This window comes from Panulirus ornatus, chromosome 38, assembly GCF_036320965.1.
Source record: "Panulirus ornatus isolate Po-2019 chromosome 38, ASM3632096v1, whole genome shotgun sequence".
Taxonomy (NCBI): domain Eukaryota; kingdom Metazoa; phylum Arthropoda; class Malacostraca; order Decapoda; family Palinuridae; genus Panulirus; species Panulirus ornatus.
Genome location: NC_092261.1, coordinates 6,396,342 through 6,416,488, shown reverse-complemented (window position 1 = coordinate 6,416,488; position 20,147 = coordinate 6,396,342). Strand labels below are relative to the sequence as shown.

The 20,147-nt window shown below is 39.2% G+C and overlaps 1 protein-coding gene across 17 annotated transcripts in view; it reads right to left on the bottom strand.

Annotated features, from left to right (window-relative positions):
- Window positions 1-20,147, bottom strand: part of LOC139760850 (uncharacterized) — a 100,837-nt gene that overhangs the window by 58,466 nt on the left and 22,224 nt on the right. For all 17 annotated transcript variants that reach the window (XR_011715416.1, XR_011715417.1, XR_011715418.1 and 14 more), the window contains 7 exons: window positions 19,508-19,751; window positions 18,635-18,727; window positions 16,542-16,617; window positions 11,767-11,905; window positions 10,079-10,242; window positions 8,315-8,420; window positions 6,052-6,087 (listed from right to left, as the gene is read on the bottom strand). Coding sequence is in view for 14 of the 17 variants with exons in the window: in XM_071684528.1 (XP_071540629.1) it covers window positions 6,052-6,087; window positions 8,315-8,420; window positions 10,079-10,242; window positions 11,767-11,905; window positions 16,542-16,617; window positions 18,635-18,727; window positions 19,508-19,751 (858 nt within the window). In the remaining 3 variants the exon portion in view is untranslated. The remainder of the gene's footprint in view (window positions 1-6,051; window positions 6,088-8,314; window positions 8,421-10,078; window positions 10,243-11,766; window positions 11,906-16,541; window positions 16,618-18,634; window positions 18,728-19,507; window positions 19,752-20,147) is intronic.

Genomic DNA, 20,147 nt, shown 5'->3' with positions numbered 1-20,147 from the left:
AAAGAAAGACTCTTGGACATGGATGTGCAGAAGGGAGTAGCTGGTGGGACATCTGATCATTACCTGATAGACGCGAAGGTGAAGATTTGTAGAGGCTTTCAGAAAAGAGGAAATGATGCGGTTGAAAAGAGGGTCGTGAGTAAGTGATCTTGGAAAAAGGTCTTGTGTGAAGAAGAACCTAGAGAGACTGAGTGTAGTATGGCAAAATGTGAGAGTAAATGAAGCTAAGGGTATAAAAAAGGAATGGGAGGTGTTTAGGTTAGGGTTGGCATGTGTAAGAGAAGTGTCTAACATGAAGAAGGTGGAAAGTGGGCAGGTGAGAAAGGGTAATTAGTAGTGGAATGATGATGATGCTAGTGAAAGACAAAAGAAAGATATGTGGGTATTACAGGGAAGGGTTGCAAGTGAGAGGGAGATGTACAAAAAAAAAAGCATCAGATGATCAAGAAGATGGTGCAGGAGATGAAAAAGAGGGCAAATGAGAGTAGGGATGAGTGACTACAAACAAACTTCAAGGAGAATATGAAAATGTTTTGGACGGAGATTAATAGAATGAGGAAACAAGAGGATAAATGGAAACACTGGTGAAGTGGGCAAATGGCGAAATGGTAAAAAGAGATGGAATGAGTACTGCGTAGGACTGTTGAAAGTGCTTGATGACAGGGTGGCAGACATAGCGTATAGAAAAGGAAGACTGAAGATAGGTGAAATCAGGTGAACCAATGAGATGGAGGGGTTTTGATTCCACTCAAGTTAATAGAGAGGTGGAGGATGAGCCATCCCAGACATGTGAACATTATTCATAATTGGGCAAATAAAACCCCCAACAAATGTGATAAAGCTTCTTAAAAGAAAAGTAGTTATGACAACTACTCAATACTCCCAGCCTTTGGGAACCAGACTTTGTGATGATGATAATGTGGGGTTTCCATGATACAGAGGAAGATATGGTTATGCCCAACATGCTTCTCATATTACAGGGTTGAACTGTGGTGTTTTGAAATTGAACAGAGAGACACAAATAATCATTTGAAAGATAGATGGAGAAATCTCATTTTAACAATTAAATCTTATAAGTCTAATGGTTCCCCAATCCAAAATGCTGCACAGGTCTGAAGTGGAACAGGAATATGATCAGTACGAAAGAGTAAATATTAAAGGGAGGAGGGGAGGACATGCAAGCTGAAGTACAAAAAAATGGAATCAGCATGAGTAAATTGGGTTAGTAGAGATCGTTTATTGACAGAAGAGATGTAATAGGGCAGAGCCCTTAGGAACACCATTACTGACAGGATACAGGGAGGAAGTTGCTCCATCAAAGACTAAAGCAATAAACAACCAGAGAGGAATCTATGCATAAGAGAACAGAGAGAAGCAGTGAAACTAAAGGAAAAGAGTTTAGAACTAAATGATCTCAGTGGAAACTATGCATAAGAGAACAGAGAAGCAGTAAAACCAAAGAAGAGAGTTTAGACTGCAAAGACTTATGCCATGCTCAGTCACATGCTCTGAAGCTGTCGAGGGCTACAACAAAAGTTTCACCAAAATCCCTGAGAAAGGAGGACAAGGGGTGAGTCACCCCGGAGAGATGATCACCATTATAACTAACATAGCAAAGTTCATATTGGTGATATAAAAGAAGGGAATGGGATTCTAAGTGTTTGATAAAGTGAGAGTTTTGGAGTTTCAAAGACTTTAGAGATGGCAGAGGTGAGAGCAACAGAGTGATAGTTGGAGGGGTTGGAGTTATCTTTCTTAGGGAAGGGCTGCATCAAGGTGTGCTTTCAAAAAGAAGGGAAAGTCTGGGTTTTTAGACAGAAGCAAAATAGGTGAGCAAGGATTGGTGCTATCTCTGAGGCACACTTCCTTATAAAATGAGGAGGTATGCCATCCGAGCCATACACCTTGTCCACCTGGATCTGTTATAGTATTTGGAGGATCGTGTATGATGAGGAAATAGGAGAAATCATAGATTAAGAGGGAGGAGACAGGGGTGGAAAATTAGAATCTGAATTATATGAATTATCCAAATCTAAATTGAATGAAAACAAGGTCCTTAAAACAGCAGCTTTATCAGTTGGAGAGGTAGCAAATAATTGATCAAGTCAAGAAAGAGGAAAGGCTGAATTAAAAAAATATTGAAATACTTCTGGTTAAGGACTAAAAAGATCTATAAGTAGAAATCAAATCAACACACTTTCTTTCTGTAAAAGGGCACTTAGCTCTTCAAAGAACAGCTTTGTAATGATTTCGAACACAAATGAAAGCAGAGTAGGTTTCTGGGAAAGGAAAGGATTATTTGGTCTGGAATGCACTTTCCCTGATGCAACAAGCACAACTAAGGAGAAAAAGATGTAGAGGAAAATGGAACAAAGGACTCCACCTCAGCAATGTTAACCTCTGCTATGCAGTCTACACAACACAAGACATCCTGGCCAGAGAAGTAGTAACCATCCTAAGGAAAGTCAATGAAGAAACTGTGCAGGGATAACCAATGGGCTCTTCAAATAACCAATGAGTGATCCTGACTGAATGCATTCCTGTGCTGGAAATGAGATGTTTGAGGACAATATGTGGTGTGAGGTGGTTTGACCAAGTAAGTAATGTAAGGGTAAGAGAGATGTGTGGAAATAAAAAGTGTGGTTGAGAGAGCAGAAGAGGGTGTTTTGAAATGGTTTGGTCACAAGGAGAGAATGAGTGAGGAAAGATTGACCAAGAGGATATATGTGTCAAAGGTGGAGGGAACAAGAAGTGGGAGACCAAATTGGAGGTGGAAAGATGGAGTGAAAAAGATTTTGAGTGATCGGGGCCTGAACATGCAGGAGGGTGAAAGGCGTGCAAGGAATAGAGTGAATTGGAACGATGTGGTATACCGGGGTCGACGTGCTGTCAATGGATTGAACCAGGGCATTTGAAGCGTTTGGGGTAAACCATGGAAAGTTCTGTGGGGCCTGGATGTGGAAGGAAGCTGTGGTTTCGGTGCATTATTACATGACAGCTAGAGACTGAGTGTGAACGAATGGGGCCTTTGTTGTCTTTTCCTAGCGCTACCTCGCACACATGAGGGGGAGGGGGTTGTTATTCCATGTGTGGCGAGGTGGCCATGGGAATCAATAAAGGCAGACAGTATGAATTATGTACATGTGTATATATGTATATGTCTGTGTGTGTATATATATGTATACATTGAGATGTATGGGTATGTATATTTGTGTGTGTGGACGTGTATGTATATACATGTGCATGTGGGTGGGTTGGGCCATTCTTTCGTCTGTTTCCTTGTGCTACCTTGCTAGACTTCTCATTTTTTCAGACTGAATGTTTATCTAAATTATCTTCTCAGGATTTACAATTTTGTTACATATCCTTCAATGATTTTGGGACTCAAAGTTTACTGTTCAATGTGTGGTCTAATCTTTCATTCAAAGCAAGCATATTCCTGATTATCCAAGTTTCTTCTTTGTTTGATAATACATTTTTTCATTGCTATTTGTTTCAATCTTACCAACAGCTCTAATAAAAAAGGATCACACTGGTTTGGTGTTTCTTAAGTTAGCATATTCTGGGCAAACACTGTTCTTAATCTCCTGTTTTGATTAGTCCTACATTTTCAATAATCTTGCCAATGCTGGCTCATGGCTGTCATTCTGTATAGGCCTTCTGTTCAATCCTGTAGTGTAATTACTATATCTGTACTCCCAATTTATTCCTTTTTTCTCCCGCTAATATCTACGCTTTGTTTATTTCTTATCTTTGTACTGGTATTCCTTGTACAATTTCCATCTCTGTTCAAATCTTCCTGTACATACATTGTCATGTCTCTGTTGACCTTCATTTTTCATTTATCTTCCTACACTTTCATCGTTATTCATTTTGGTTCTTGTATTTCCTACATACTCCACTGTTACTAGATTTTTTTTATCTATATTTCTCATTTATCTTACACTTTCAGTAATTCTTACAATACAAATAGATGCCTGTCTGTGTTAGGCTATGATGGTACATGTACTTACATTTTTCTCCCCACCTGCAGGTGCAATATTTGCTGTTTGTGGCAAATATCTGGGTGAGTATGTTCACATCCTTCCCTATTATAACTTCCTCATGCATTAAGAAACCAAAAAGGAGAGCTCACATATACAATCTGGGGGGAAAATATGCACATTCACGAAATTTCAATTCTTTGAATTTGAAGTACTGTCTCAATATAATGTTGACTTTCACCATATTGTTGATGTCTCTTTATTTCCTTTGCTTTCTCTTGTCTTGTCATCCTTTGACTCTATTCTTGGGCTTTTATTTTTCACACATCTATCACTTCCATCAATGGTTAAATTTTGTCTTTGGTTTGACATATTTACATTTTCTCCATATTTCTCTTGGTAATGTTCATGTCCTTGGCTGTCCATGTTTTCAACATCACATGTCACTTTCATCTGTGGTTTCATTTTATCTTTCATTTGACTCATTCATATACACTACAAAATTTTGTTGCATATACTTGTTCACTCCACTCTCTGTACTTCTACTGTCACTTCCTTGTCCTATATCAATCTCATCCTTTTCATAATCATCTTTTACTGCTTCCCTGCCTATTCTGTATACTTTGCATACCTTTGCCTTTTGAAAGCACTGTATTACAGTGCTGCAGATATTCTGACAGTTATTTCCTCAGTTTGACATGTTTTCCTATCTTATACTCTGCACATATGGTTCCTAGTGTTCTTTCCCCATCAACTACATACCATATTCCACATTTCCTACATAACCTAGAAAGACCATGTTCAATTTGCTGCATTAGCACTGCACAGTTTCTCGTTGTTTTTGATATCTTTGCTAGAATATATGTTTTCTTACCTATATGCCTAATTGCTTTTTGGACCTAAATCAGTTTAATGAGACTGCCCTTGTTATTTTGCTGATATCATAAATTTCAATTTTCTACCATTTTCATAACACTTTATCAGTAGAGATACTTCAATATCTGTACAGGAAATTGCTATGTCAATAACTGTATTACTAACATTCATAACTGACCTTTCTGTAAGCTGTTTCCATTAGGTAATTTTTCTATATTACCCAAAACTCTAATTTTGACTGAAATTTCCTATTCTTTGCTGACGGCCATTTTCCTTTAGTTCTAAGTTACTTCTTTTTTTCTATAGGCACCTCTTAAATATAAAACCAAACACTTCCATGATATCACTCCTCTATATATATCTATCTATCTATATCTCTGATACCCATTCCCTCCAGGAACTCACTCAAGGGAGTGGCCATGAACAAATGTCTTCATAACTAGTGAACCCAGTGCCTCTTCTCAGCCTTTAAAGCCTCAATCTTAACAGGCTACTGGAAATGACTGCCTAATGTTTCTACCAACTACTTTTACCTAATGTCCTTTAGACATTGTTTCACATGTTTGTTTTTTGTTTATTTGAGAGAGAGAGAGAGAGAGAGAGAGAGAGAGAGAGAGAGAGAGAGAGAGAGAGAGAGAGAGAGAGAGAGAGAGAGAGAGAGAGAGAGAGAGAGAGAGAGAGAGAGAGAGAGAGAGAGAGAGAGAGAGAGAGAGAGAGAGAGAGAGAGAGAGAGAGAGAGAGAGAGAGAGAGAGAGAGAGAGAGAGAGAGAGAGAGAGAGAGAGAGAGAGAGAGAGAGAGAGAGAGAGAGAGAGAGAGAGAGAGAGAGAGAGAGAGAGAGAGAGAGAGAGAGAGAGAGAGAGAGAGAGAGAGAGAGAGAGAGAGAGAGAGAGAGAGAGAGAGAGAGAGAGAGAGAGAGAGAGAGAGAGAGAGAGAGAGAGAGAGAGAGAGAGAGAGAGAGAGAGAGAGAGAGAGAGAGAGAGAGAGAGAGAGAGAGAGAGAGAGAGAGAGAGAGAGAGAGAGAGAGAGAGAGAGAGAGAGAGAGAGAGAGAGAGAGAGAGAGAGAGAGAGAGAGAGAGAGAGAGAGAGAGAGAGAGAGAGAGAGAGAGAGAGAGAATTTTCTAAGATCTTCATCTCTCAAAATATGCCAAAACACTTGATTTTCTTATCCATCCCAAACCACTCAATGCATACCTGTTTGATGCTTTCCATCACTGCTTGTCAGTTCCCCTGTGGAATTGAGAGGAATGCAATTAACCATAAGTTCAGTCAGTCAAATAAGAACAATAAACAAATATAAGTTTTGAGGAATAAAAAACTGCTTCTCTCCAGAGAAGTGGCTTGCAATAATTGAAAGAATCTCCAATGTCCCTAGAACTTAAGAGACTATCATCCTATGACCTAAGGTGAGGTAAATGCCTCACACCCTTCCTAACCACCTTTTCAGAACTATCAACCTGCTGGCACAGCCTGAGTTCATCTGCCGGCCAATGAAGATCATCTATACACTTGACTAGTTAACTATCCTGCAGGCCATTAGGCTCATACCAAACTACCTATTAGTTTCTGGAACACCAATGTAAATCTAACAGTGGTTACCATCAACTAACTTTCTTGTGTTCCTCATTAATATGTGCTGCCCATCCACAGAAGGTCAGCTTACCAAAGTGCTCATCCATTTACTTACAAATAGTGTATGAAATTTGTATAGTTATCAAGACAAAATGCACTGTAACTGAGACAAAAGTACAATAATTCTTTAACAAATTGATCCTGAATGGCTTACCTTGAAACTGCTTTCAAAAGATATTTTTGGAAAATAAATGATTCTCTATGAGAGCAAAGAGCTAAAATGAAAATGTAATGATTATAAGTCTTCTTTCCCTTTCTCTCATTTGAGTTCACCATTTCCTGTGTTAACGCCAGGAACAGATGAAGGAAAGGCTTCATTTACTTAAACCAATTCTCTAACTGTCATGTGTAATACATCAAAACCACAGCCACCATCTACAACCAGGCCTCACAGACCTTTCCATGGTTTTCCCCACCTGATTCATAAGCCCTAATTCAGTCCACTGACAGTGTGCCATTCCCTGCATGTCAAATCACTCAAACTCATTTTATTCTGTGCAGACCTTTCACTCTCCAGCGTGTTTAGGAAATGCTGTTCCAAATAACAAGTTCCACAAAGATATAATTTCTAAATGGAGTATTTCTATAATCATGTACTATTTTCTTTCCATGCATGTGGTTTTTTATCCACATTAAGTCATACAAACTTTGACAGGGAACCACTCACCACCAGGTCTCACCATAAGGAAATGCTGCCCATGCACAGTCAATTCTGTCTCAATAAGGGTCATCATGAGAGTCAAGTAAAACACTTCCTTGATAGCACCAAGCTGTACCTTTGTTACACCAAAGCAAACAATATGGCCACCAGGTATGAGGGGATTTTGCCCAGATTTGTGATCTACAAGATTCTTAACTGCACCAGCTCATTCTGAATCCTGCAGGTGATCTAAAAAACACTGAACACATGCAGAAAGGAATCCTTATGATTATAATCAATGAGTCTTAGGATGTAAATGACAAACTTTCTCTCAGATGATGGAGAAATTAAAGGATTTTAAAATATGACTGTGGTTCCATCTATGTAAAAACTCAGTGTTAGGTAAACTTTATCTGAAGGATTTACTGTTTAGTTTAAACTTTGCAATCTATCACTAAATCTTAGTAATTAGTTGCTGATTGGTCAGTCGATAGATCCAAGTTAGGCCAGAAGGATGCTACCATCAAACAGGCGTTTAGTAAAGTGAAAGGCATTTATCTCTCTGAAAAGTAGGAGTTACAGGTTTCTAACACCCAGCATCCAGGGATCATAGACATTCTCTCAGGGCTCACAGGAAAATCCAACCCTGGAGAGACATACTCAAATATCAACCAAAATAAAATGATACAATTATCTACCTATCTGTATTACTCCATTCCCAATTTAATGAGACAGATCAAGTACTCAGAGCTTCCTCATCACTCACACATCTAACAATGCCTACCAGTGGGAAAGTGAAATATGGACTTCCACACTTGTATAAATGATTCTTGCTTTTTCCCTTTATACTAAAGTTGATTCTATGCCTACTTGTGGTATAGTGAAACATGAACTTCTATTGATCTTCATTTTTTTCATAGATATTCACCATTCCCTGCATTAGCGAGGTAGCGCTAAGACCAGAGGGTATCTCAGATACCTGTTCCTAACTGGAACTCCCTCAAGGGGGTGGCCATAGCAATGGACTTTCATTCTCATGTAAGTGATTCATACTTTCTCCCTTCATATGAAAGTTGATTTGTTAAGTGAGACATTTTCCTTCATTCAAACCACCACACTAAAAATCATATAAATGTTATTCTAAAAAAAACCCAGCAATATCCAAATTAGAAAACCTGATAATACCTTTGGTCCGATGTTGGGATCCACTGGACACAGGGAACTGCTCACGAAGTTTTGCCTGACCAGCGAGCCTTTCTGCATTTGTCTTTGTTGGCAGCATTGGAGCATTCTGCAAGGATAAAGTCATCTGATGTCCTTTCTGCACTCAGTTTTCCAAACTCTGAATAGCTAGCTACTATACCCAAAGACTATGCAAACAGAGTAAATCCCCTAAAATCTCTATCATGATGAATGATTACGTTGAGGAAGGAAATGGAGTGAAAGTATAAATTTTGTAACACCATATAGAGTGAAAGAAGAAAGTGTACTAAATTGACCTGTGAATAAGGGGGGGAAAAGACTGGAAGAAGTGAGGGAATTTAAGTACCAGGGAGCTGTCTTGGGCAAGTGGTGATATGGAAGGAGAGATAAGAGAGAGACAGCAGTATAGGGTAGAAGGGTTATTGGGTCCCAACAGAATAATGAATGATAAAGGTGTAAGTATGGAATAGAAGAGATGATTAAGGGACAGCATAGTCCACCCAACCCTGACCTATGCAGCCGAAACATGGACATGAAAGGGGGTATGGGAGATGTGGTATGGGAAGGAATGTAAAGGGAATGAATTGTGGAGTGGTAGAATGGTTGAAACATAATTGTTTGAGGTGGTTTGAGCATGTGGAAAGAATACAAGACTGGAATTTACAAGGAGAATGTGTGATAGTACCATTAAAGGGGTAGGTGTGTCATGGGCAAATAGGGTGGAGAAATACTGGAGGGAGAGAAACAGGAAGAATGCATGGAATGGTGCATACAAGAGAGGCATGTAAGGACAGGAATAAAGTGGAGCCCCAATGAGTATTCTGTTTGCAAGGGATATGTGGGTCTAGCATTGCTTTGCTCTGGCACCAAGTGGTTATGTGACAACTGAGGAACATGAACTGGCTGATTCATTTGCTGAAGCAGCAACTTGGATCCTAATTCATTTACAATGCATCCACCCTTTTCCTTTCCTTTTGCATTCATGGCACAAGAACCACATCCATTAAATATTGTTGCACTGCTATACCTTCAGACCCATCCATCTTTGCCCTTCCATAGAATTAACCTCCCTTTCACACATGCCTTAATGCACCCAGAACCTTAGCACTCTACTCCTACCTGTAACTGACCCTGGACCCTACGATTTCATTCACTGTCATGTCAATTCCCCAGGTACCTTGAGCATTCTACTTTCTCAAAATCCTTTCCATTTGAACTCAAAAACCACTCTGTCCCACACCTCAACTGCACCTCCTTACCTTCTCTTAGTTCACTTTTAATTTCTTCTCCTTTTACACACTCTGGAGTCTCCTACATGAGACTTGTCATCTGCAAACAACAACTCTCATGCCCCCCAACCCCAGCATACTACAGCTCTGCCTCTTGCAGAGTCACTTTCACCATGGACTACTCAATGTCTTCCTTCTCATGCATGTGCATTACTTTTTTGGTAAATGCTCCTTGCCATACTTAGTAACATTCTATTTATCCAATATATACACAGTAATTTCCAAATGATATCTCTGTCAACCTCATCATATGCTGTCTTTACTTCAGAAAGAAGTACACAAAAGGTAAAGTTAAGTGAGTGAGTTCACTGAAAATGTAGCTGCAGGTTGAAAAGGTCACAAATAATACTGATAAAGAACATCTAATTACACAGCACAATATTAAAACATTTTTGAAATTGATACAAAATGAAGAACTTATATTTCAATCTTGATAATCAAACATAATAAAACATACCCGAATATTCATAAGAATAGGCTTGGTGTCTCGTACACTGAAAGGATGTCGGGTGTTGCTGAAAGGCTTATCGGGATTGTCATTGTCATCACCTGAACTTATTGATGGGTCACTCAGATCAACATCACTGTAGTTCCCACTGGCCACCAGTTGTTTGCAGAAATCTTATCACAAAATACAGTGCATATTAGGTAAAATATTTTCAGTATCAATAACATAATGTGCACCTGCCTAATGCTAAAAAATTTCTCTTAAACAAAACATTCATTCAACCAGACTTCCTTCACACAACAACACGCACTTTCTCTTCCAGCCCTGTTAACTATTTCCTGCCTTAGTAAAGTAGCTTTAGAAAAAGACAAATGAGCCTTGGAAGAAATAACCTCACTTTGCTCCTTCCTCAGTTAAGAAAGTACTAATACAAGAGAGGAGGAATTCTAGCATTGCACTCCCACCACTCTTAGTCACTTTCTATAAAAAAGGGATATTTGTGGGTAGTATTATTTCTTCCTTGTCACCATGGTGCAATTTACACAACAGCTAGAGAACTGGGGTGTGTAAATGAGCCCACTGAGGCCATTGTTTGTCTGTTTCTGATGCCACGTCACAAAAGCGGGGAAAACAACAAATATGTATATAAGAGAGAGAGAGAGAGAGAGAGAGAGAGAGAGAGAGAGAGAGAGAGAGAGAGAATTATGCAGACTCATTAAAACAAAAGGAAAACATTTTCTCAAAATATTATGACATACTTATTATGCGATTCATGAAAAAAAGTGGAAACCATACCATATATTTCTAAGAGCCAAAAAAACTTAAGACACTACAAGCTGAAGTTAAGTAGTGATGAGTGTTGTAATATGAAACTAGACTAGTTGCAGTATAGTTAGTGAATTTTCTGAATAAACATATACAAGCCTCATACGTTCCTCCATCACAGTAGTAGTTGGAAGGCAGCTAGCAACCAGGGAGGTATATTATTAGTACAACCTGCCTGGGTATCAGGAGGGTTAGTGATAGCTGCAGAGTAAGCCAGCAATTCATTGGTTGTCAGGTTGCACTCCTCAGACCTAAGTACCTGTCTTTTCTGCCTGCCTCACCTACACATACACTTCTAGCATTCTGTCACCTACATGTGGACTGCTGGCATTCTGTCACACACAACACTTGACAACATTTAACTCACACATCTCATTCTTTGTAATTCTAGATTTTCCTGTGGTGAGTACTATGTGCTAGCCCTGCCTTTTGGCAAAATAGTAAGAGCAATAGACAGAAGTACTGGGAATGAACATTCAGGTAGATCTATTAGATAGAATATTAGATAGAAAGGTAGAAGTAGTTGGTAACAATACTATGTAGAAGTAGTCAATGGGAACATTAGGTAGGAGCCTCTGCAAACACTGTGCAAGACTGGCCCTCTGCCAGTGGCCTTTTAAGGGTGATGCACTAAAGGCTAAGAAGCAGCAGTTGAGTTCACAAGTTATGAAGACTCTACTGCCAAGGCCATTCTATTGAGGAGGTTCCTGAAGGGAACAGGCATCAGAGATATAGACAGTCGAAGGGGTGTGAATTCTAATGGATACACATATTCTGGAGGGGTAAAACTGTGGATAAACCCTACCAAGCAAGAGTTCTCTCAGATGCTTATGGGGTTTAAAGGATAGTTTAGAAAACAAATTTAAACTAACCTGTGAGCTCATCAACACTTTTGCCACCCGCCTTGATCTTTACAAGCTGTTCCTGCTCTACACTTGGGGGAAGACAGCCATTTTGCATCAGGTACACTGCGTTCCGACGAGCAATTTCTAGCAGTCGTTTTCTCGTCATCTGAAAGTTAGGATAGTGGGGTAAAAGTACTTCAATTAATTTGAACAAATCAATGCAGGTTGAACACAAAAACATTAATTACATTTGCTTCATGAAACAAATGTATTGCAAAAACACATAACAGGAAACAAAAATAAATCAATCAGAGCCAAAACTCATGATTAAGAAGAAAACCCTAAATGTAAAACCACTCAGCTTCAGATAAAAAAATGTGGATTAATCTTTCCAATAACTCTCCAAATCATGAAACACACCAGATTAAACAAATGTGGATTATTCTTTCCAATAATTCTCCAAATTATGAAACACACCCTTTAATTTTTCATAACCACGAATATGGTCTTCAATATCATCCAAAACAATGTGCTAAAACATTAACAAAAAGCCACACATTACCACAAAACAATGATTGTTACAACCTAAAAAAGAGGAAATGCTTTTTCATAAAAGATGGAGATAGAGATAGAGATAGAGACAGAGATGGAAAGCAAAAAGGTGTTTTTCATAAATGTACTGGAAAAGTTGAGGTCCAGATAAATTTTTGGTCTGTCAAGGCTTTATTATGGCGGATGACCAACTACCTACCCTCATGTATCCAAGATATGGTTGTACTTTGTGTAATGAAGAAAATTGAGAAACATCATAAGCCAATATTCCTGTTCCATGATAAGAGAAGTGGATTAGGCAGTATGATACAGTGGTTAAATTGATGAAAACTACTATTGACGTTTGTGTAAATAAATTATACATTTCCCTTTTCCATAGCCATTATGTGACATTCATTTTTTTCATTTCATTTCAAGCTAGAAGTTTCAGTTTTCTAAATTATTTCTTACATTCTTCATGTGTATATATATGTATATGTGTGTATGTGTGTATATGTGCGTATGTATGTGTACATGTATATATATATTTTTTTTTTTTCATACTATTCGCCATTTCCCGCATTAGCGAGGTAGCGTTAAGAACAGAGGACTGGGCCTTTGAGGGAATATCCTCATATGGCCCCCTTCTCTGTTCCTTCTTTTGGAAAATTTAAAAAAAAATGAGAGGGGAGTATATGCATATATATGTATATTATCCCTGGGGATAGGGGTGAAAGAATACTTCCCACGCATTCCTTGCGTGTCGTAGAAGGCGACTAGAGGGGACACGAGCGGGGGGCCAGAAATCCTCCCCTCCTTGTATTTTCTAACTTTCTAAAATGGGAAACAGAAGAAGGAGTCACGCGGGGAGTGCTCATCCTCCTCGAAGGCTCAGACTGGGGTGTCTAAATGTGTGTGGATGTAACCAAGATGTGAAAAAAGGAGAGATAGGTAGTATGTTTGAGGAAAGGAACCTGGATGTTTTGGCTCTGAGTGAAACGAAGCTCGAGGGTAAAGGGGAAGAGTGGTTTGGGAATGTCTTGGGAGTAAAGTCAGGGGTTAGTGAGAGGACAAGAGCAAGGGAAGGAGTAGCAGTACTCCTGAAACAGGAGTTGTGGGAGTATGTGATAGAATGTAAGAAAGTAAATTCTCAATTAATATGGGTAAAACTGAAAGTTGATGGAGAGAGATGGGTGATTATTGGTGCATATGCACCTGGGCATGAGAAGAAAGATCATGAGAGGCAAGTGTTTTGGGAGCAGCTGAATGAGTGTGTTAGTGGTTTTGATGCACGAGACCGGGTTATAGTGATGGGTGATTTGAATGCAAAGGTGAGTAATGTGGCAGTTGAGGGAATAATTGGTATACATGGGGTGTTCAGTGTTGTAAATGGAAATGGTGAAGAGCTTGTAGATTTATGTGCTGAAAAAGGACTGGTGATTGGGAATACCTGGTTTAAAAAGCGAGATATACAAAAGTATATGTATGTAAGTAGGAGAGATGGCCAGAGAGCGTTATTGGATTACGTGTTAATTGACAGGCGCACGAAAGAGAGACTTTTGGATGTTAATGTGCTGAGAGGTGCAACTGGAGGGATGTCTGATCATTATCTTGTGGAGGCTAAGGTGAAGATTTGTATGGGTTTTCAGAAAAGAAGAGTGAATGTTGGGGTGAAGAGGGTGGTGAGAGTAAGTGAGCTTGGGAAGGAGACTTGTGTGAGGAAGTACCAGGAGAGACTGAGTACAGAATGGAAAAAGATGAGAACAATGGAAGTAAGGGGAGTGGGGGAGGAATGGAATGTATTTAGGGAATCAGTGATGGATTGCGCAAAAGATGCTTGTGGTATGAGAAGAATGGGAGGTGGGTTGATTAGAAAGGGTAGTGAGTGGTGGGATGAAGAAGTAAGATTATTAGTGAAAGAGAAGAGAGAGGCATTTGGACGATTTTTGCAGGGAAAAAATGCAATTGAGTGGGAGATGTATAAAAGAAAGAGACAGGAGGTCAAGAGAAAGGTGCAAGAGATGAAAAAGAGGGCAAATGAGAGTTTGGGGTGAGAGAGTATCATTAAATTTTAGGGAGAATAAAAAGATGTTCTGGAAGGAGGTAAATAAAGTGCGTAAGACAAGGGAGCAAATGGGAACTTCAGTGAAGGGCGCAAATGGGGAGGTGATAAAAAGTAGTGGTGATGTGAGAAAGAGATGGAGTGAGTATTTTGAAGGTTTGTTGAATGTGTTTGATGATGGAGTGGCAGATATAGGGTGTTTTGGTCGAGGTGGTGTGCAAAGTGAGAGGGTTAGGGAAAATGATTTGGTAAACAGAGAAGAGGTAGTAAAAGCTTTGAGGAAGATGAAAGCCGGCAAGGCAGCAGGTTTGGATGGTATTGCAGTGGAATTTATTAAAAAAGGGGGTGACTGTATTATTGACTGGTTGGTAAGGTTATTTAATGTATGTATGACTCATGGTGAGGTGCCTGAGGATTGGCGGAATGCGTGCATAGTGCCATTGTACAAAGGCAAAGGGGATAAGAGTGAGCGCTCAAATTTCAGAGGTATAAGTTTGTTGTAAATTATATGGGAGGGTATTGATTGAGAGGGTGAAGGCATGTACAGAGCATCAGATTGGGGAAGAGCAGTGTGGTTTCAGAAGTGGTAGAGGATGTGTGGATCAGGTGTTTGCTTTGAAGAATGTATGTGAGAAATACTTAGAAAAGCAAATGGATTTGTATGTAGCATTTATGGATCTGGAGAAGGCATATGATAGAGTTGATAGAGATGCTCTGTGGAAGGTATTAAGAATATATGGTGTGGGAGGCAAGTTGTTAGAAGCAGTGAAAAGTTTTTATCGAGGATGTAAGGCATGTGTACGTGTAGGAAGAGAGGAAAGTGATTGGTTCTCAGTGAATGTAGGTTTGCGGCAGGGGTGTGTGATGTCTCCATGGTTGTTTAATTTGTTTATGGATGGGGTTGTTAGGGAGGTGAATGCAAGAGTTTTGGAAAGAGGGGCAAGTATGAAGTCTGTTGTGGATGAGAGAGCTTGGGAAGTGAGTCAGTTGTTGTTCGCTGATGATACAGCGCTGGTGGCTGATTCATGTGAGAAACTGCAGAAGCTGGTGACTGAGTTTGGTAAAGTGTGTGAAAGAAGAAAGTTAAGAGTAAATGTGAATAAGAGCAAGGTTATTAGGTACAGTAGGGTTGAGGGTCAAGTCAACTGGGAGGTAAGTTTGAATGGAGGAAAACTGGAGGAAGTAAAGTGTTTTAGATATCTGGGAGTGGATCTGGCAGCGGATGGAAGCGGAAGTGGATCATAGGGTGGGGGAGGGGGCGAAAATCCCGGGAGCCTTGAAGAATGTGTGGAAGTCGAGAACATTATCTCGGAAAGCAAAAATGGGTATGTTTGAAGGAATAGTGGTTCCAACAATGTTGTATGGTTGCGAGGCGTGGGCTATGGATAGAGTTGTGCGCAGGAGGATGGATGTGCTGGAAATGAGATGTTTGAGGACAATGTGTGGTGTGAGGTGGTTTGATCGAGTAAGTAACGTAAGGGTAAGAGAGATGTGTGGAAATAAAAAGAGCGTGGTTGAGAGAGCAGAAGAGGGTGTTTTGAAATGGTTTGGGCACATGGAGAGAATGAGTGAGGAAAGATTGACCAAGAGGATATATGTGTCGGAGGTGGAGGGAACGAGGAGAAGTGGGAGACCAAACTGGAGGTGGAAAGATGGAGTGAAAAAGATTTTGTATGATCGGGGCCTGAACATGCAGGAGGGTGAAAGGAGGGCAAGGAATAGAGTGAATTGGATCGATGTGGTATACCGGGGTTGACGTGCTGTCAGTGGATTGAATCAGGGCATGTGAAGCGTCTGGGGTAAACCATGGAAAGCTGTGTAGGTATGTATATTTGCGTGTGTGGACGTATGTATATACATGTGTATGGGGGTGGGTTGGGCCATTTCTTTTGTCTGTTTCCTTGCGCTACCTCGCAAATGCGGGAGATAGCGACAAAGCAAAAAAAAATATAATGCACTGAAACCAGAACCCTCTGTCCACAGTCAAGCCCTACAAACCATACCATGGATTCCCCTATTCAGCCCAATGATAGCATTTCACCAACTGTATCTCACATCACTCAAAGTCATATATATATAATTTTTTTTTTTTTTCTTTTTATACTTTGTCGCTGTCTATATATATATATATATATATATATATATATATATATATATATATATATATATATACATGGTAAAGACATAGTTGACACTATTTTCACCTCACCTTATCTCTAAGGTCTGCCATGGGGTCCTGTCTTCTTCCTGAGTGAGACCTGGATCTTGAATGAGACCTGGAGTAACTAAAAGAGTAAAGTCTTTAATTTTCATTTACATCATACATGTAATCTCATTCACAAAAATATAGACTAATGAAGAGAAAATTATGATATCAACAAACTCAGAAACAACTTCTGCAGTTTCTTACTCAAGTCTGTCAACAGTGCATTGACATCAGCAAACAACAACCGACTCATCTCCCCCAAAAGCACAACAAACTACATCTCTCTCCAAGACTCTTGCATTTACCTCCCTCATCCAGAAACTGATTAAACAACATCACACACCCTTGTCATAGACCTATCTCCACCTGGAATCACTCACCCTCTTCTCTACCTACTCAGATAACATGCCTTATTCTCAACAAAAATTACTCATTGCTAGTAATAGCTTTCCTCCCACTCTACATATTCATGATACCTCCCACAAAGCAACTCTATTAACACAATTATATCCTTTCTCCAGATCCAGAAATACTACAATAGAAAAAGTACTAAGTAAAAATCATCCCAAGTAGAACCCCCTGAAAGTACATCAACTTCCTCAGCCATGTTTCTATTCGTAACTACTTTCAACTTCTGTTGGTTAAAAATTCTTTTCCGATTTTTCCTTTTATATAATGTCTCACCATTTTCCTTTGTAGCCCACCTCAGTTTCCCTTATCAAATGCATTTGCAAAATTAAGAAAAAGTTTATATTCTTTTCCCATCTATCAATTTTTTTACTCATTCTTGTTAAACTTTTCCCACAAAGGAAGACAGCACAAAGAACAGGGGATGAACAACCTTATTCACTCAAATCCACTCTTTTGTTGTCGTATATAATGCACTGAAACCAGAACCCTCTGTCCACAGTCAAGCCCTACAAACCATACCATGGATTCCCCTATTCAGCCCAATGATAGCATTTCACCAACTGTATCTCACATCACTCAAAGTCACTCCATGCCACACATGTTCAGGTCCCTAAGTTTCAAGTGTCTTTCTCCATCCTTCCATCTCCTCTTCCTCTGTTTCCCCCTTTTCCTTGTTACCTCTACTTCTAACACGTGCACCTCTTACTCATCCTTTCCTCAAAAATCCTCTCGATCACTATTTCAGCACATCCCCTTCAGCTCCCTCAAACATATCTCTCTCTTACTATATCATTTCTCATTCGATCAACCCTTCTCACACCACATACTGTTCTCAAACATTTCATTTCTAGGTGACAGAGTGCAATGATGTGGTACATGGGGTGACATGCTGACAATGAACAGGACCAGGGTATATATATATGGAGCAGCTGATGAAAATGATGAAAATGTTTGCAGGGCCTGGTTGTGGGTAGGAGTCTGTGGTTTTGGTGCATTACACACTACATTCCAGGCACTTCCTCACTAATATGGAAAACAGTAAACATATTTAAGAAAACATTTCACTTTAACCCTTTAACACTTGAAAATTACAGCTCTTTATCTTCTTGATGTCTGTCTAGTGTTGAGGATGTGACAGCTACATTTGTTTGAAAACTTACAATGTTGGTGACCATTATACAAAAGCAGTTTATCTTATTACTTTGTATTTTCAACTAATGCCATTTTATTTGTGATATCAATTTAATAATGCTTTCCAGTTTTCCAGCTTTTGTTTTCCAGATTACTTTATATGAATGAATATTTACATTATTATTGTTCTATGTTTACATTATTATTGTTCTATGTTCAGTTGTTTGCAAGTCTTCATGTAGTAGCTTATAAAATCACCTGTTCCCTGTAAGCTTTTCAAATACTGGACTTTCAAAAATCTTAATTTTCTCACAATTCTATAAATTTTTCAGTGCCTCTTTGACTAAATACATCATATGTATTCTTCCTTGGCAGAGCAGCTGTCTCCAAAAGAAATTACACAAATCTTGTGGTAGTTACTTCAATCAGTTCCCGCAGCTGTACGTGACAAATAGCTGGGAAGGGAGGCATGAAAATAAAGTAATTTTTGCACAGTGGCAACAAGTAAATTCAAATATAACATGATCTGACAAACACCTAGCTGGGTATCTTACCTTCTGCGATGTAATCTGGATGAGCGGTCCCTAGAGCGGGAACGGGAGTATCGCCTGTGTCGACGATCATAGTCCCGATCCTTCACACGGGAACTAAAATAAAACAAAAATTACGATTTTCTTATTCAGATCAGTAAAATGCATCATATTCAACCTCAATTAATAATACACTTTCATCACATTCTGCCAAAATTAATATTCTACTTTCATCAAGTCTTTTGATATATCAAGCATAAAGGAATCTACAATTGTCATAAAATTCTTAGGTTACATGCAGAATTAAAGCAAAGTAATGGTATTAAGACAGATAGAATGAAACCAAAACCATGGAATATCATCTCGCAAAGGAATAAATATCATGTCGTGGGCTGAAAAAGGAAAGATGACAGGTTCAAAAAAAGTGCATACATAAGCATATGCAGATGAATGAGTCTACTGGAGAGTGGGCATTACTGGATTATGTACTAACTGATAGGCATGCAAAGGAGAGACTGTTGTATGTGAATGTGCTGAGAGAGGCAGCTGACGGTAAGTCTAACCATTTCTTGGTGGATGCAAGTGTGAATGGAAGTGTGCTGTAGCTCTAAGATAACAGGATATGATATTCTGGGAAAGAGGATGGTTAAAAAGAGAGTTTGGAGACGAGGTATGTGTGTGAAGATACCTAAAGATATTACATGAGGTATGACATACAGTTAAAGTAAATGAAAGTAAGGGAACGGACAAGGAATGGAGGATATTCAGAGGAGGTTGTTCTTTGTTCATGGTGCTACCTCACTATGTGAGAAATGGCAAACTAACAAAAAAAAAATTACATATGATAAAATCTCATAATAAGCCAATGGGCCAATAAAAAGAAATTCTTTTTTGAACCTTGAATGTCGTCTGGATCTGTGTTTTTCCTTTGAACGAGATCTTGTTTTTTCTCGCTCTCGGCTTCTGCTCTTTTCATTTCCCCTTTTCTTTTCTTCCTTGTTCTTTTCTTTGTATTTTCTAGATTTCCTCTTCTCTTTACTTCTGTCTTTATCCTTTTTGGATTTCTTCTTGCTGTGTGACTTTGAATGCAATTTAACTTCCCCATCCTCTTCATCACTAACTATTTCTCCCTCCTCCATACCTGAAATTCAACAGATATAACTATGATGCAGCTGCAAGCCTTGCTTGCCAATCATACATTCATATTCTAAATATGATCCTCCAACCATAAATATAGGATGTAAAAGATGAAAAACCTTTTATCTGTAAGGTGATGTCCCATGAGAAACAAGATATTCTTTAGGGAATACTGGGGTTCGGATCTGTCAATCTGCCCTGCTACACCTAATAACCTTCCTTTTATTTACATTTACTCTCAACTTCTTCCTTTCACACACACTTCCAAATTCAGCTGCCAACTTCTGCTGTAATCTCTCTCAAATCTGCCATCATTGCTGTGTTATCTGCATACAACTGACCCACTTCTCAGGCCCCTATACTCCCTAAAACTCTTGCATTTACCTCACTCAATCAAACA